The following is an 18,013-nucleotide window of genomic DNA, read 5'->3' as shown; positions in this document are numbered from 1 at the left end:
ACCAAGTGCTTTCACCTCGCTACTTCTTCTTACAACGAAAGATAGCCGAGCATGACAGTGTCCTTTTGATGGGAGGAAGGAGCAGGTCAAATTCAATGGAAGAAATTACTCCGTAAGTTCTTTCTTTGGATCCACCGTTTGCTATTTTTATCGACCTATGTTCGTCTGATTTCCAAGCGGTAGAAAGCTTCACAGCGCAGGTGAATAATTAATTTATGCGTAACATTTGGTTTTATCGTTGTTAGTTTGCTCCTGAATTAAACTTGTATTCTCTCTTAATTACATGTGTCTAATGGGAACTGTTCTCGTCGGTTTTGTTTGTTTTGTACGCTACGAAAAAATCAAATAATTTGTTGGTTTTCTTGCGCCTACGGTGAGTGTTTTACTGACTGTTTTATGAAGTTCCTTGATAGTTTTAAGAACATTTTGCCCTCTGTGTTGTAAAAGCGAAATTAAATGAACTCCAAATGATTTTTATTTTTTCTGCTTTATTACTCTTTTTAGTTTTTAAGATGCTCGAGGCGAACCGATTTGTGAACAGTCAACGCGCGCTACGTAGCACTGTCACTGTTTAGTAAATTTTGTTTATCAAGAAGGCCGTACGTAAACCTCAGAGAAAATGGCTAAACTAACCAAAAATCAGACTTCATATATATCCTTGAGTAATAAAATAAACTAAACAACGATCTTTCAAAAATTCAAAAACTGAAAAGCGAATGAATGTTTTACGTACGCTTTGTTTTGATGGAAATTTTAATCACACTTTAATTCCAAATTCGCTTTTAACGTTCTTTGAAAAAGACTTTCAGTGAAAAATACTCACACATCTTAATCTTTGCCGTTATATCCCACTGTTTTAAGTATTTTTGTTTGTTCTCTGTCAAGAGTGTCAGAAATAAATGCTAAAATTAGAAATATATGCGTGAAAAACTTGTCAGTATTTTATGCCAACGATACAGCGTTGCGAGACGTTTGTTTGACTGACTATTTTACCTAAGAATCAAATTTTCTTAAAGGAAGCAAAATGGGACGAGATTAGAATTCAAAACTCCAAGGGAAATAACGAACATAGACTGAAAAGTGAGCTCAAAAGACTGCTCTAAAGTTAAACAAGTTTCAGAGTCAACACAGCAAGAAAAACAATATCTTGCAAAACAGCAAAGTTTTGTCGACAAAATCACATGAATATACTCGCCTCTTTGCAGAATAACCAGTCCTTTTATTCCTTTGCTAATTTTTTCGTTCGTTTTACAACGTTAACTTTCACTTAAAGAGGAAAAATCCAACGTTTCCTCGAGTCGGATCAGAGTAAAATGATTTCTCTTCACGATTCGGCCGCTGTTTACTGACTGAGAGGTAAAAATCTTTTGGAAGAATCTTTACCGATTAGTAATTAAACTCGAATCAAAGTTCACGTTAATCCAGGATTAGCTTAATCGGAGGCATTGAACAACTGAGCCCCGGGCTGCAGCACAGGGTTTGAGTGTCTCATTTCACATTAGCTTACATGGAGGAGTGTACGTGCGGTCGGACGGAAGTGACGTCATAACCAAGCCATAATTTCTCGCACTGATGGGTTGACCAAAATCTCCTAGTTATAGGGCTCCGCGCGCGCCGAGCGCCGCTATCAAATCAAATATCAACTCTGACAGGATATATCGTGTTACGCTTGGTCTTCCAATTTGTATCATGCGATGTGATTTGTCCAATGAAAGCGAGCAAAAATTCAACAGTGTATCATAACAGCTCACATCCTACAAGTAGAGAAGTTTGGTAAAACAAATAGCGCAAAAAAAACCGCTTCTTTTTGACGCAACTGATTCTGTCTTGGTTCAAGCCTAGTCGAATATGAACTCGCAATGTTTGTGTCATAAGCCAGGTAATCAAGTTTCCTTTGTGAAGGTACGAACTTCAATGTTTCCGTCGAAATCAAGACCTTTTTCATAAACTAGTGCACACCATGTCCAGTATCAGTGATTTGCACAGTGTATCTTCGACCTATAGTTACACAAAATTAAAGTTTTAAGTGCACTATCAACGTCAATGCCGATCGTTGTTGTTGAGTCATTATTTTTTCATTTTTATTATTATTATTATTATTATTATTATTATTATTATTATTATTATTATTATTATTATTATTATTATTACTCTTACAGAAACTGAGTAAATTTTAGAGCAGTCAGGAATTTCAGTTCAGTCGACGCATTCCAGCGGCAATTTTAATACACCAGCACCTAAGCAGAGGTCTTGAGAGGTAGGAAAACGAATAACGTTCACTATTAGAGACAACTTTTAATCTAAAAGGTTGGTTTTCACTAGGACATAAGCATAAACGTAAAGATAAGCAAATAAGAACACTAGCTACTTAAGTATAAAGACAGACGCTTGCGCAGAAAACTTTCTTTTTACGGAATTCTTGATACCAGCTCTCCTCGTAGTGAAGCAAGTTGGAGGAAGAAACGGTTGGCTGCCTTGCGCTGGTGCCTATGTAGCTCCGTTCTCCTTAATGAAAACTGCGACATGGGGTGCAAGCACAAGCAGAACGAACGTGTTCGCCATTTTTGTGCTTATGATTATGCTTACGTCAAAGGTGTTCTCACTTGCTTTAGCGGTGTTTATGCTTTTGTTTATACTTGTGTCCTAGTGAAAACCAGGCTAAATGTTTCGCAGAGCAACGCGTATCGTTTAGGATCTTTTGTGTCTTTAGTATCAACAAATTTGATTATAAGAAGAGAAAGCGGACAAGTTAAAATCTGAAGGGTTTCCTGGTTACCTATTTATACACCCGGGTAGCAAGTATCCTCACGCGTGTCCGTACATTTTCAATTCTAGTAAACTTACAGTTGTCTCTTTCATATCAGGAAGCTGACGCTATCAATGGGCACGACTCAAAACAACACTATTTGCGGCCTTGGGGAGTGGGTCCCCATTCCAAGTAACGACTCAGGCACCTCGATTCATGAATATGTTGTTGCTGTTTTCAATGTGCCAACGGGGGTCTTCGCGTTTCTCAGTAACCTGGCCATCATAGTAACGGTCATTAAAACACCGTCCCTTCAAAAACCTTCCAATATCCTGCTTTGCACTCTGGCCACTGCTGATTGCTTAACTGGGATAACACTTCAACCGATTTTCGTGGCATGGCGGTTAGTTATCCAACGAATCTACAAGTCGTGTTCTCACCAACTGGAGCTCAGCAGTGCCTTTACACTGTACAGTAGTCTTGTGAGTGGTTGGTCATTTGCAATCATGGCAGTCATCAGCTGTGACCGTTGTTACGCTTTGTCCAAGCCTTTTGCTTATCGTGCAAACGTGACGAAATGGGGTAAATAATTTTTTCTATCTCAGCTTTTAAGCGAGGAGGTGTAATGGTAGATAAATAAATATTAAGTAAATGAATAGATAAATAAATTAATAAAAAGAAAAGGAAATTTACAATGGAAAAAACCCCAAGGCACGGACGAGAACTAACAACAAACTCACCCTACATAAGGCGTCATCTTCAGGAATCGAACCCGTGGTGGAAGGCTTCCCCTAATTCCCGCAATTCCCGAAAGAAGCGTTATGACTACATCAACATTCCTTGTCTGCGTCTAGGGGGGCTGAGGTGTATAGGGTTCAGTAGTACCTACCATAACACACGGTCACGTGCAGCGTTGTGAATGTACCAGCGTTATAGCCCTCTTATTTAAACTTTATTTGAAACTGTTTTTTTTTTTTTGCCGGCTCCATCCACGCACGTTGTCACATGGCCTGTCTCGTCACATGATCTCCAATTGACACAAACTGAAAGGTTACTTTTGACGGTGAAAAAAATCTGGAACATGAGGGATTACTTTGTTCTTTCACCCTGAAGCTACGAGATTAGAGGCGAACGCGAGTCCATGACTTGTCTGACAGAGGAAAAAATTTTGGTTGCGTAACATTTGCATTATATCCTCGGAACGTGGTTAGTCATTGAATTACCTACTTACAAGACGGTATACTACTTTTTTTCTACTTGTTACTACTAGTTATTAGACACTGAAAAAGTATTTTTTATATACTACGCAAAAATCTCGCTATTGAAAGCTTTAAACTTGATCTCAGTTAAACAAACGCGTGTCATGTATCGCCATAAAAGCCTATAAAAAAACCTCGTGAATTCGTAGAGATAAAAATTTTAATGTGGTTTTTGGATGCAGCAACTCTCGAAATGTAGAGAAAGGAATCAGCATGTATAAGATTCCTTTGTCGGCAGTCGAACTTTCCGATAGAAGTTCTTGGTTTACTCGTTCCTCCGTCTCTATTTCTTCAAAGTCAAGGCATTCTGAATGGTCTGAAAGATACTCTTCGCCACTTGTGTCGGAAAACTCTTCGGAAGAGGACATATTTCATACCAATAATCTTCGATCGCAATATACTTTCAAGGATCCATACTTTCAATGCTTCGTGCTTTAGAATGGTGTCCTTTTCTTACGTCACAGCTAAGAAAGTGTCAAATATCGTACGCTTCTCATTGGCTCGTTCCTAATGAGCCCACGAGACAAAAATTTGTCCAGCGGGGCTTAAAGCGCGCAAAAATTTAAAAATTTTAGTAACTTTTAGCGCTTGTAAAAAAAAAGGATTCAATATTTCTAAAAGAGGTTTTTCGAAAATAAGTTCTTCACAGACATGGAAATCTACCAAAAGAAAACAAATTGAAGGGTTAGGGGCACTCTAATCCTAGTTTTCATATGTCGGGAAAATCCCAGACGATCGGGAATTTCAATGTTTCCTGACCGTCCCACACTTTGCCGAGATATCGGGAAATCGCCAGACGCCTCTCCCAGATTTGAGGTATTCATCGTTGACAGAGGCCATTTTTATTTGTCAGGGGAAAGTAAGGAACTAAAGCGAAGCAATTTAGAGGATTGGTAACGAGCTAAAACTGTCGCAGACATCCCCGACAGTACAAATTTGAGTTTTCATATGTCGGGAATGATCGCAGACCATTGCAGAAATCTGGGAAGCGTCTCAAAAATAGAAACACTCCTGATTTTCCCGATTTGTCTGCGACCATCCCAGACGATCGGGGATGTCTACGATTTCCAGTTTTCATTAGTCGGAAAAGTCCGGGACGGTCGGGAAACAGTGAAATCCCTGATCGTCTGAAATATAGAAAACATATGAAAACTAGGCTTCAGAGACACACGTCATCCAAAAAGTGCTACAAGCTTAACAACACCACACAAGATTAGGCTTGTGTTCTTCCTTCGTCGAACGCAATAAAAAAAGCGTATCTATAGGTCTCCCACGATGAATTGATGATATTCTGCAAAACACGAAATGTCACTAAGCCCCAAGAGTATCGAGAGTAGAAGGCTTCGTTACACAAACGTCGCCTCCTCGCCAGGAGACAATGTGGGCCGAGTGGTTACAAGGTAATTTCCTACACATAACTTGATAAATTTGAAGTTGAGGGCGTTCTTTCTTTCCATATCTACAGGTGTAATAAAAGTTGCTGTTTTCACATCGCTGGCTTGGTTCGCACTAACACCACTGTCTTTATTTGTTCTGCCCTATCCCGGATTCTATTTTCTCGTATTACTGGCTGTTATGTTGGTGATCACCCTAATCGTGAATCACATTGCTATGTTCGTAGCCATTCGTCGACACAACAGGCAGTTAGGAGACGCAGTTTCTTCACAGCAGCTGTCTATCATACTGAGGCGTGAGAGGAGAGTTGCTAAGGACATGTTCATCGTCACTCTTGTTCTTGTTCTCTGTGTGATCCCAAAAGTGGCAGCTATTGTCTTCAGCGAACCATTAAGGAAGCTCAACCTATACTATGCCCTCTACTTGTGGTCGACAACATTAACGTTACTAAACTCCTGTATCAATCCAGTTCTTTATTTGTCACGGGACTCTGAGCTTAGAAGTGCATTGAAATCTGTATTTCACCTGTGAAAATGCTGGCATGTGGACACTTTTAAGTTCTCAAGAAGAAAATGACTTTACCCGTCAATTGCCAGGAAACCGGAAAGCACTCATCAATGATTAATTTAAATGGTTATAACTGTTAAAGCAGTGTTTGAAACCATACTGTGTAACCACTGGTTCAAAATAAAGCTATTGAGAAAACCGTTCCCGAGTGATGTTTTTTTATATATATAATTTTTTAAAAGAACTGAAGTGAAAACTTTTCCCACATTTAACCTCGGGTACCTGCAAGCAATAAGCAATTGTTAGGAATTACCTCTACGATGCCACGACTTAAAATATGTGGTCACTTGTGTCTCCAGATCGTTTTTTGGCATAAGTTGCGTAGGCTAATTTATTTTGATCTTTTCTGATGGTTCAACTGAAAATTGAAGTTGCTAAACGTGTTAGGGAATGGAATCTTATATCCCGAATTTACGAGCTGTTGTTGGCTTTAATAAAAAAAAGCCAGCTAATTTTTTTTCGCATTTTAACCACATATTTACCCCTCCGTAAACGAAAGGAATTAGTTTTCCAGTGTCATGACATTTTGACCAGGCATTCTGCTGAAGAAACTTGACATTTTCTTAACAACTAAATTCGATTCTGAGGTGATTAAAGCCTTCCAAACAGATATCCACCGAATTGGACTGTTAGACGCCCCTAGTAAGTACGATGGAACCGCGAGTAAAAACTTGGATGAAGAACGAAGGGACAGAGATGGTACATACAGTTGTTGTAATAATTCAGAAATGTACCGTGGTTTGTTACTAGTTTTTGTCCTTGATCCGACAGGTTTTCTTTGGGTAATCAGGTTTTTCGCCCTCCTAAACAACCAGTCATTTCAAAATTCCAACTCGACCCAGAACTCACGAAGGCCAAAGAATTTTTAGTCGCTAAACAAAGAATATTTATTTCGTATTTATATTTTCGTTACATGTTCTGACCATTGTAGTACGTTTGATATTACCATGACTTGAAAGACGCAAACATTCGGACTTTTAACAAGTGTTAGTCTCGCGGTAGGTGTCGATTAGCCTCAAATAACCAACCTAAAAAAAGAAACAAGAAAAATGAGCTTTTGGAAGCCATCTAAGGAATACAACAAGTCTTTTGTTTTCCGTACATATATGGATCATCGAAAATTTACAATCCTGTACCTCAATAAAATCCAATTCACGGAATGTGTAAGGATTGACTTCAGTATCCACTGTTAACACATACTGTACGGTTCAATTAGGCCACTTTGACGGACGAGATCAGTTCCTTGGGTATTACTATACTACTCTCTTGTTTGCACTTAATGATTAATCTTGAAATAAGAACACACGGTTTTAGGTTTGAAAAACATGTTTCGGATGAGCTTCATCCATCTTCTGTTAATTATTACTTGATGTCTCCCCATTCGCATTCTCAAGAATTTTTTATTTCATCTTCATGTTGAGTTAGTCTTGATAACAGTCCCAGTTAAGGATGAAGTTCCTTTTGCTACTCTCCATAGCTTCTGCGCATCTCGGGCTGGTCCGAGAAGGGCAGTGCATACTGATTCAAAGGGATTTTTGCGCATTTATAACTATGCGGGAAAAGAAGATCTTAGTAAGGACTATTGAAATCCAAAAAGAGTTGGGGTAATCCACGCATATTTCAGAGCTTAAATTTGCAAAAAGTCATTAACTGTGCAAAAATGCAGAAGGCAGAGCCTTTACCACTCCAAATGCATTTTATTTCAATTATGACTTGTAATTGAAGGAGGTATATTTTTAAATCCTCTCAAGTAACTTAAGGTAGGGGCCATTATGTTTGTGCTCACTGTGAGAAGAAAAATTAGGTCATCTGATACCCTGCATGAATTCTTGGAGCGCTATTGTGTTATTTTCAACTGGATAATCTGGGGCACTTTCTTTTTCGCCAAAACGTTTGGTCCAAAGTTATGGAAACTTTCCGTGTCAAATGGAAAGGATTTTTAGTGATGGGGCAAACAAACACTTCTCTGATTAAACTTACCCTAAATCCGTTCACGTCTCTAAAGGAAGGCGAAATTGTGTTCGTGCTCTCTAACAGGAGAAGAATTAGGTGTAAACAAGTCTCCTTTGTTAACGTGAGAAGCTGAACAGAGGGATTTTCTTGCCAAGTGGTTACCTCGTGATCCCTGAGGAAAAAAAGGTAATATTATCTTTAGTTATTGTATAGACCATACTTGAATACGAGGAAGGAAGAATGGGTTTTGGTTGGTTACCAATTAATGGGCCATTTACAAGAGGGCAAGGCCTTAGATTTTCAGAATGATTGTCCAAAAGGATAAGTAGTTGGCCAGGAAGAAACGCTTCGAGGACAATGTGAAATTTTTTCAAGGCAATACCAGTAACTAAGAGTATTATCCTCAGATATAGCACCAAGTCAGAAAAGCCATTATTTTCAAATCTCCCCAATCAGTTGAACACTTTTGGTAACTTAAAAAGTTAAGCCTGAAAATCAAATATCAACTCCGACAGGGTATACCGTGTTTTGCTTAGTCTTCCAATTTGTATCATGCGATGTGTTTTGTCCAATGAAAGCGAGCAAAAATTAAACGGTGAATCATAACAGCTCACATCCTACAAGTAGAGAAGTCTGGTAAAATAAAAAGCAAAAAAACGCTGACGGAAATTATCTGTCTTGATTCAGGCCTAGTCGAATATGAACTCGCAATGTTTGTGTCATAACCCAGCTAATCAAGTTTTGTGAAAGTAAGAACTTCAATGTTTCCGTCAAAATCTAGACCTTTTTCATAAACTACTGCACACCATGTCCAGTATCAGTGATTTGCAGTGTATCTTTGACCTATAGTTAACAAAATTAAAGTTTTAAGTGCAATATCAACTTCAATGCCGATCGTTGTTGTTGAGTTGTTATTATTATTATTATTATTATTATTATTATTATTATTATTATTATTATTATTATTATTGTTGTTGTTGTTGTTGTTGTTTTGTATTTATTTATTTATTTATTTATTATTTTTTTTTTACTTTTACAGACAACTGAGTAAATTTTAGAGTAGTTAGGAATTTCAGTCTGGTCGAGACATTCCAGCAGCAATTTTAATACACCAGCATCTAAGCAAAGGTAGGAAAAGGAATAACGTTGACAACTTTATAGCTAAAAGTTTCGTTTTCACTAGGACATAAGCGTAACCATAAAGATAAGTAAATAAGAACACTAGCTATATAAGCATAAAGACAGACACATGCGCAGACATTTTTTTTGACGGAATTCTCGAGAACGAAACGACTTTATTTGTGAACCTCGAAGAAGCCGGAAAGCACTCATCAATGATAAATTGAAGTGGTTACAAGTTTTAAACCTGAGTTTGAAACCATACTGTGTAACCACTGATTCAAAATAAAGCTATTGATAAAATCGTTCCTGCAGTGATGTTTGTTAATATATATTTTTTGAAAGAACTGAAGTGAAAACTTTTCCCGCATTTGGCCTCTGGTCCCTGAGCCTGTGAGCAATAAGCAAATGTCAGAAATTATCTCCACGATGCCAGGTTTCCCTTCTGATATAAACGTTGCTAAACAACAAAAGTTACTCATTACATGTAGTTATACAGAGTAACTGGGTCCATACCAATTATTGCCACCAAAGAGCGTCTTTATCTTGTACAGAATCTTCAATACACGCAGGTATTTGCCTGCAAATTAATATAAAGTGAAATTTATCAACTGAATTGTCTTGCATTGTGTTGTGTTGTATTGTATTGCATTGCATTGCATTGCATTGCATTGTAACAATATTTTTACAGGGGCGGGCTATTTATCGTAAGAGAATTTAAATAGAGTCCTGTAAACAACAAGTACACAACAAATATACACATATTAAAGCAGACGATTACATGTATCTTCTCTCGGGTTCTTGTCACTACTAACATCGCTGCCTATCAATCAATTTCTGACACTGTAACTCTAAAACGAACACTTTTTGATCGTTTTATGAATTTGAAGACGTTAGAAAGTACACGATAATATTTGACATTTTAAAATCTCCCGGAAATTTTCCCGTGGACACTAAGAGGCTATTACGACGAATGTAACTCCTCATTTTCGCCAGTAAACCTAACGACCAAAATTTGGTCGCTACGACTTGTCCAATGAATTGAACCTATTTTGAACTGAAATGAGTGGTGGACTTGTCTCTTCAACTTGTGCTTACGTGATGAATCAGAAAATGCACTCCGTAGTGTGTTTAAGTGCCAAGTGAACCCATGAAATTCCTACTGAGCGTTAGGAAATAGGACTAAAAGTTCCTGTGACCAAATAGAAATCATAACCAATCACAGAACAAATCGTACTGTCCGTGCAACAAAACTACTTTCCCTGCACATTCAAAGAACTGGTCCATGAAACACAGTCTTGTTAGAGATCCCTGAGAACAATCCCTTGTGTAAACACTATACGAGATTGGCCCCTTTAACAAGTCCTGGGTACAACTACATGTCTGTCAAAAATATGGCAAAACAAACGGACATAATCGCCCTTACTATAAGGGCTCTTACTGCCTGTCATGCTATTACAGCCTTTGGGCACGACACGAGTGGAATGTATCATATCCCCCTCGCTACAGGTCAATAACCTTCACTTATATGTACGTGTAATAAGAAAGAGAGAGTTAGTACACGGTGTTATGGTACGCATCCCAGGGTTGGATACAGACTAGTGTAACTAGTTTCCAGAAACTAGTCAGAATTGTTAAGAAATTTTAAAAAAAAACCTAAGAAAACCATGTCAGAAAGTCTCAACCGTAAGATGCCAATTCCCTGGTGTTTAATAATAATACAGAATTTGTTAATTCCAACTGCATTTTTTTGCCAGCCTCCAGCAGACCAGCGCCTTGAGTTTCACTGAGCTGGATCCGCCCCTGCATCGACTGTTTTGCAGTATTAATGCCAACCAAAGAAACTAATTAGGAACATTGATTCGACATATTAGCATTACATGTAGATCAACTTGCACAAGCAGTACCTTCGTTTCTAACAAAATAATGCCCAGTTTTATCTGTTCCTGATAAAGAGTGCCATTTTTTAGGTTCGACATTTGTTATCGCGGCAGCGTCTGCATTAAAAAGCCAAAGCTGTAAAAAAAAACCAAATTATTTTAGAATGATAACTACAATGTACGACAACAACACCTGTAAATTATAACGTGAAAATGACAACCACAATTCTAACGAGTAAAAAAGGACAACTCAAAACAGTGCCACCTGCCGGTAGTGTTCTCAATTGGTTTCCTTCAAATCATTTTTCCATTCCCGTAGATTTAGGCACCAACTCTGAACCTCAAACTCAGTAAACTAGCAATTGCTTTTTTACCGCTCCCAACCATAATTACGTTGACAACATTCAGACCACGAACAAGAAACAGAAACGGAGCAGAAACAAACGGACAAAGTCCATCAATCACAGCGCATAAACGGGACCAATTGAGCTAATTGAACCAAACTAATTATTTCGCTTCCTGAGACTATGATCGACGACAGTGAAAAATGAAACCGCTGGTTGAGCCTTGAACTTCAGAGTTCTCATATTATTGAGAGGCGCAGAAAATATTTCATATTTATTTGAACGTTTCACTCATTTAGGAATCATCAAATTACAAGTAAAAAGTGGAATCGTTGGTGAATCTTGAACAGAGTTCGTATGTTACTAAGAAGTGCTTTAAATATTTTCGTTTTAGGTTTTAGTCAGTATAAACGGCCAGTCTCCCTTTAACCAGTCCAGGGTCATAGCAAAGCCTGTGAACAGGCTCCCAAGTAAGGTATAGGGCGAAAAGAAAAATCGGCGACCCGGGCGAGCGGAGCGACCTCGATTTTTGTATTCGCTCATATAGCCCACTTAGGAGCCTGCTCGCAAGCTACTCATAGCCTCGCTTTCGCTTCTTCTTAGAGCCTGGAGCAGGATAGCTCCCTTTGCATGACTGTCCTCTAGTGAAAACCAAAGGCTTCGAAAAAGCGGACAATCAATCTTAATTATTGATAAAATCACAACTCCCGTATCAAGTAATTGTCCATTGTAACGGATCAAATTCCTCATCACACCTGTGAACAAGAGCCGTTTGTTGTTTTGTGCGCTGAGGGCGTTGTGCCAAGAATTGGCCAAGATGAGGTGATGATCATCGGAAAGCTTCATAAGGGGAGTGGGGTGGGGAAAGTTGCGCATTAAGTTGCTGTTAAGACTGGGGTAAGTAAGTAGACAGCTGATATAAGCCCTACCACACGAATCTCTTGGCCGCCATTTTGGAAAGGGGCAAACTTGTTTGCATGGGACACCGATGGCAAATTAATTTCTGAGATGTTCAAACTCACACAAGGCAACTTAAGGAAAATGACGAAAGATTTTGTCGGGCCAATTTGAGAAGTGTAGGTTTGATGGAAAGTTAGTAATTGCGTCTTTAGTCTCCAAACATTCCTCTGTGAAATCCGCGGGAAAATTTCCAAACAAATGCATGTACATGGAAAAGTTCAAAAATGATTGTTCGACTTCTATCATACCTTGAGGCCCCAGGTTTGATTAGTGAAATCTTTGGTCAAATATTCTCGATTCACAGGGATAAGGGGGTCAGTTTCTAAAGACACTTTAGTGCTGCGTTGGTGAGGAGTAGAAACGGTTTTACTTCTAAATTTCGTAAGTACGTGCATTGTAAATTATGACATTAGATGACATGACACGACTCCTCGGTTCAAACCATTTACAGTTTTACACTTCTAAATTTGTTGGAAAAGTACCGCGATTGTTTTTAACCAGTGAGGGAGTGTAGCAAACGCGAAAACCTTGGACAACTGATTGTAGATGATATAATTATGAAATACGATCACCAACATGGAACTAAACGAGCACTTACACAGGCATGTGTTCTTCTCTGTCCGTTTTCCATTGGTTCTTGAACAAGAAACCTGAAGTTCACTGCACCTTGTGACTTGGAAATTAAACAGCTCGAAATATAGGTTTCAGTGCAATAGGACCTAGAACAGAAAAAATACATTGCAATGACTGGTCATTCAAGTATTCAATCAACTGTAACTTATGTAATGACAAGGATGGTGGATATAGGGTCTCAATAGATACGTGCAACAAATGAAAACGCATTTATAGTAAGAACAATTCTCAAGTGCACGTGTAGCCACAACGAGCGCCCCAAGCACTTTATTTCAAATTTCACGCTTACCCTTTTCAGCATCAATCAGACAGCTGAGTATGAATTTGTAAAGACCTCCTGATTGCAATTAGTAATATACCTGACACAACGCCCAACTTCTTTTCAGTCATATGTACTTTTGAACTACGGGCACATGTGCTTGGATTCATGTAAATCACAGAACTCATGGCACTTTAAAAGAGGTTTTTTTTATTATATTGTATCGTATAATTTTCTTTTCCTATATTATATTGCATGGTAATTTTCTTTTCCTTTTTCTGCTTTTGAAAGTCTTGGTGCATTTATCTTTTTGCTCCCACCCTACTCGATTACCTTCGCTACTTTCGGGTGGGAACTTCACTGTAATTCAACTTCTTGTTAACCTAATAATAAATGATTGAAAATGATTGATTGATGATTCAAGGGAAGATGTTTATTTATACTTAATCATAAGGAGGCAAAGAACCCAAAAAGGTGAAACTGACATATACATACCGGAACAAGTTACTATGTCTTAAGCTAATCTTGTGTTTGTAGAAGTGTATGCTGGTCACGTTGATAAATTCTAACAAATTGGAACTTGCATTCTCTATCATAACATTTCCTAGAATGGCATTGCATCTACAACATTTCAGCAAGTGCAGTTCCTCTCCCTGCAAAGAGAGGACCATGTTACAGGTGAGTGCATTACAATGTTTTTAAAATTTCATTTATTTATTATTAGACATATTGTCGGTGAACATTGAGTAATTAAAGTGAAATGTATCAACAAAAACATTGGCACCAAAAGGGGATAATAGTGTAAATAGTGAAAGTGTCAAATAGTAGAGTTGACCCTTTATGCACCAATTAAGGATGGTGTTTACTAATACATAAGTATTTTTGCGCGGTTTATGCCTATGCGGGGAAAAGAGATCTTAGCAAGGGCTATTGGAATCCAAAAAGAAAATTGGGGGTAACCATGCATTTTTTAGAGATAATTAAGCAAGAAAAAAATTTAAAAAGCTGTAAAATATAAAGGAATGTATGGCGTTTTTTTCCAAATTGAAGCTTTATTATCTCTGAAAAATGCATGGTTACCCCCAATTTTCATTTTGGATACCAAGAGTACTTGCTAAGTTCTGCTCTCTCCGCATAGTTTTAAACCACGCAAAAATATCCCAGTATTAGTGGGCACCACCCATAGGAGACCCAAGTATCTCGACATGCGCAGAACATATGCGCAGTAACAAAAGTAGGCACTGTCCTTAAAATAAACATGCATACTGTCCTCACTGGTCTCATATACATGTATACCAACCAAGTCAACATTATTGTCATTCCATTGCATTTCTTTACCTAAGTAGTAACTTGGTATATAGCGCACGCCCATATATATGTACATACATGTATATATACAGTAGCAGGTCTAAAGAAGTTTGAATTTACAAATGTTTTCCTTAAGTTTACGGTTCTAACTTACAGGTAAAATCTGCAAATTGTCTGTTGCTACAGTTGCTGGATGCACCTTGATGTAGTGTTCTCCTACAAAGCAGTCATTTTCCCCAGGTTCCAGAGCCCCTGCAACAGATGTAAGATGACTGCTTCCATGGCAACACCAGTCTTGAGCAAGTTCAAGCCAGTTTTCTGATGGTAATTCCAGAACTCTTTTAAATTGCCTTGAAGAAAAAGAATGCAATTTGTTTGCATTGCTGTTATCTTCAAAAAAATTAAACATCAGAGAAAACTTCTTAAATCACATCAACAGCGTTTCTACCGACTAGGGTTAGAACTTGATGTCATTTTACATGTACATGTATACATGTGTATTTTCCCATTTGTGTGATCAAGTTGAAACTCACTATTGTATCTGTGTCTTTGTGGAAAACTTGTTTAAGTATCTCACAGATTGTGAATAGCAACAGTTAGTCATTTCTATGAACTCACTGCATTTTTGCAATACACAAGTTAACATGCAACATAACAGTTCAGTTTGATTCATAATATTTAACCCACCATTCATAAAACACTCACCTCTTGTTTTAGAAGTACCTAAAATCAAGATAAGCATACCTCTCTGGTGTTTGGACAGCTGAGCCACACATCCGACAGCATATAATGTGGTGGCCATTCCTTAACTGATTCAACTCTTTCTTTAAATGTTTCTTGGTCACATCCTTTTGGTGGTCTCTCACGTCATACTCAAACTGAAGCCTCATTTGAATACTGCTTCCTTTGCCAGCAGATAGGCCACTGCAAGACCTTGGGATAACACTGAAAGCTTCTGTGACATAATAAGTAGTAAAAAACAGTTAATTTTAAGATGCAGATGTACAAACATTTACAATATTAATAATTGTATTATGACTTTTCCATTTGAATCCACAGAGGACAAGAATTTGCTTTTGTTAACTTTTCCACCATCTATGGTTAAAAAAAACATGCCAACCAACTCCACCTTGCCTGCATGCATTTTCCCTTCCTCAAAGGAGTTGAAGCCAGCCAGTTCACGTCCACTGGGTCTTTAATTAAAATGCAGATTGGTGGAAAATTCAGTGTGAACCTGCAAATGGTGTTCCTTAAAATTGTTAATATCTCGACTTTACCTTTCAAAACTAATGAATGAGGATTGATTTTCTTCTTATGAAATTTGACCACAGAAAATGGCAGTTTTCGGGCCCAGTAAGTTAGCAGAGCTTTTGAGAAATTACAAATTGTGCACCCATTAAAACTGAGTTTTACTACAAATCTCCTGGGTAACATGCAGAAGGAAAGAGGAAATGATGTACACCACAGGAGACATGAGAGAAGGATGGTGATAAGGGAGCTTAGGAGAGAGGGCTATAAATTTGGGCACTCAAGGAAGCATTATTAGCAGGATGTAGAAGAACCAGGAAGGAGGGAGCATGCAGCTGAACTCTGTACCGGGGAACAGCGATGATGATGATGATGATGATGATGATGATGATGACAAATCTACTAGCATTGTATCATGTGTGATGTAATCTTACTATCTCTACTTAACTCAGCATTGCTTAACTCTGCAATAGAAAGTGAGCAGTGAAAAGTTCATAAACTCAAATTATTATGCTGGAAGTAGAGGGAAAAACAATGGATGTGGAGCACTCTAATGTTTTTACCCTGACCCTGTTAAGTTAGACTGTATACAAACAACCAGTGCTGTTTGATGCAGATACATGTACGACTGAGATAAATTTCACAACATCTTAAAAGCAGCAGTTAATTAGTCATTACTCTCATCACTGAGGAATTATTGTGCACATATAAGTCATAATTTAATGACGATGTTTAATGAACACATTTTTGCACCAAAAATGAATACCAATGTGTTAACACCGGGTAAATAACAAAAATTACAAAGTCTATCTCTTTGCGACTGGGATTAAACAATGCTAAATTTTAAGTTAACAAAATTTCTAATATTTATACTAAGTATTTATGACTTCTAGCCAATTTTGTCCATGACATAATAATTGCAATCTTCATCAAATTGCAATGAACTTGTATAATCATTTACAACTACGTAACTGGCAAAGACAACATTTCATTCCATCCCAATAAATAAATAGTCTGATACAGCGCCAAATTAGGAAGGGATAGAGAAAAGCCATAGAGAGGTTTACTCAGGTTTAATCCGCAGTTTTGGCCCCAGGACCAAGATCAAGTTGTCTTGATAACAACTTTACAACAGATGAATGCTTGATGACTGCCTCTTCCCTTTAGCTTAGCATTGATACATGTTAATAATAAGAAAAGAAGACACAACAAACTTAGAGGTGTAGTTGTGTTGCTGTATGTCAGTGGTTTACAACTATAGACTTGACTCACTTACAAGCTACAACCAGTGACATTTTGTTGAACCACCATAATTGCCATAAACATGTCTCCCTTCATTCCCACCAGTCAATGTTGTTGAAAATTGTTTTCAAAATTTATGAAGACACATGCCCTCAGTACTACTCAGCATTGAGCTGGGGGTAAGAGAGAAGGGTGTATCAGCAAATTTTGACACTGGTTGTAGCCTCTTCTGTTGTATTACAAAAATGGCATACTTCTAATATGCGGCATAAGCTAACAGCTGCTGAGCAGATATGAACACCAAGGAGACAGAGGTAAGGGACACAAGTCCCTAAACTAACAAAAACATTAATCAATGTAACAAGCAAGTGTATTGTTTATTATGTGGGAACCTTTAGCCTAACTGTTAGTTACATGTATCCCATGCTACGAGGCCTAATAAGGAAGAAACAAACTGCTCACTTGGCTGCTAACTTTTTAATATAAGGTCACTATTTATATTCATTGTGGTAGTGTACAGTGAGGTCTAGAGCCTTTTATATTTGTCGCCTTAGTGCGCATGTCTGTGGCTGTTACCTTACTCTTTCACTCAAGACTCTGATCCTGTGTTGTTTCCTGATGGAGGAAAGATTCCCGCACACCCTCTACATTAATTATACATGCACCACAACCATACTACAAACCCTCTAGATCTAGATCTTCCAAAACCGGCGGGTATGAATAGAGTTTGAGTCGCAAAATGTATGAAGAATTAACTTTGTATGGGCAGGTGCAGAAATCTTTCCCTTAACAGGTGTTTGGGAAGTTTACTACCATACTCGCGTTTACCATTTCATGAAATACAGACACGGCAGAACTTTTACCTGGATAATGTACAGTGTTCTTCGAATCTCCTTGGTTGCGATCGATGTCCTCGTGGTTATCACACGTTAATTTTTGAGCATAAATTCTCACAATTTGCTTTGATCTACCTCCATTAGTAGTCGCTCTCTTCGAAAAATGTCCTAGACTAACCACCAAAGACACTGCATTCAAATTCTTCCCAACATCGCACCAAATCGGCACAGCGCTCGATTCGTCCGCCATTTTGACAACCACTC

The 18,013-nt window shown here is 38.1% G+C and overlaps 2 protein-coding genes across 5 annotated transcripts in view; one reads left to right on the top strand and one right to left on the bottom strand.

Moving 5' to 3' along the window:
* Positions 1-6,122, top strand: part of LOC146482191 (cannabinoid receptor 1-like) — an 18,059-nt gene extending 11,937 nt beyond the window's left edge. The window contains exons 3-5 of one of the 2 annotated variants that reach the window (XM_085107468.1): positions 2,160-2,257; positions 2,865-3,328; positions 5,471-6,122. In XM_085107468.1, the coding sequence (XP_084963594.1) occupies positions 2,881-3,328; positions 5,471-5,931 (909 nt within the window). In that variant the 5' untranslated portion in view covers positions 2,160-2,257; positions 2,865-2,880 and the 3' untranslated portion in view covers positions 5,932-6,122. Of the gene's footprint in view, positions 1-2,159; positions 2,258-2,538; positions 3,329-5,470 lie in introns of those variants that run through there. The other variant, XM_085107469.1, reaches the window with a different exon arrangement.
* Positions 1-18,013, bottom strand: part of LOC146482190 (E3 ubiquitin-protein ligase E3D-like) — a 19,112-nt gene extending 1,099 nt beyond the window's left edge. Inside the window, exons 1-9 of one of the 3 annotated variants that reach the window (XM_085107465.1) lie at positions 17,777-18,013; positions 15,168-15,378; positions 14,578-14,773; positions 13,611-13,768; positions 12,822-12,942; positions 10,947-11,055; positions 9,556-9,619; positions 7,948-8,092; positions 6,600-6,995 (exon numbers count right to left, since the gene is read on the bottom strand). In XM_085107465.1, the coding sequence (XP_084963591.1) occupies positions 6,945-6,995; positions 7,948-8,092; positions 9,556-9,619; positions 10,947-11,055; positions 12,822-12,942; positions 13,611-13,768; positions 14,578-14,773; positions 15,168-15,378; positions 17,777-17,999 (1,278 nt within the window). In that variant the 5' untranslated portion in view covers positions 18,000-18,013 and the 3' untranslated portion in view covers positions 6,600-6,944. The other 2 variants (XM_085107464.1, XM_085107467.1) reach the window with 2 other exon arrangements.

This window comes from Pavona decussata, unplaced genomic scaffold, assembly GCF_977016875.1.
Source record: "Pavona decussata unplaced genomic scaffold, jaPavDecu1.1 SCAFFOLD_47, whole genome shotgun sequence".
NCBI lineage: Eukaryota > Metazoa > Cnidaria > Anthozoa > Scleractinia > Agariciidae > Pavona > Pavona decussata.
Note: the sequence above shows the minus strand (reverse complement) of the source record. Positions and strands in the feature narration are given on the sequence as shown.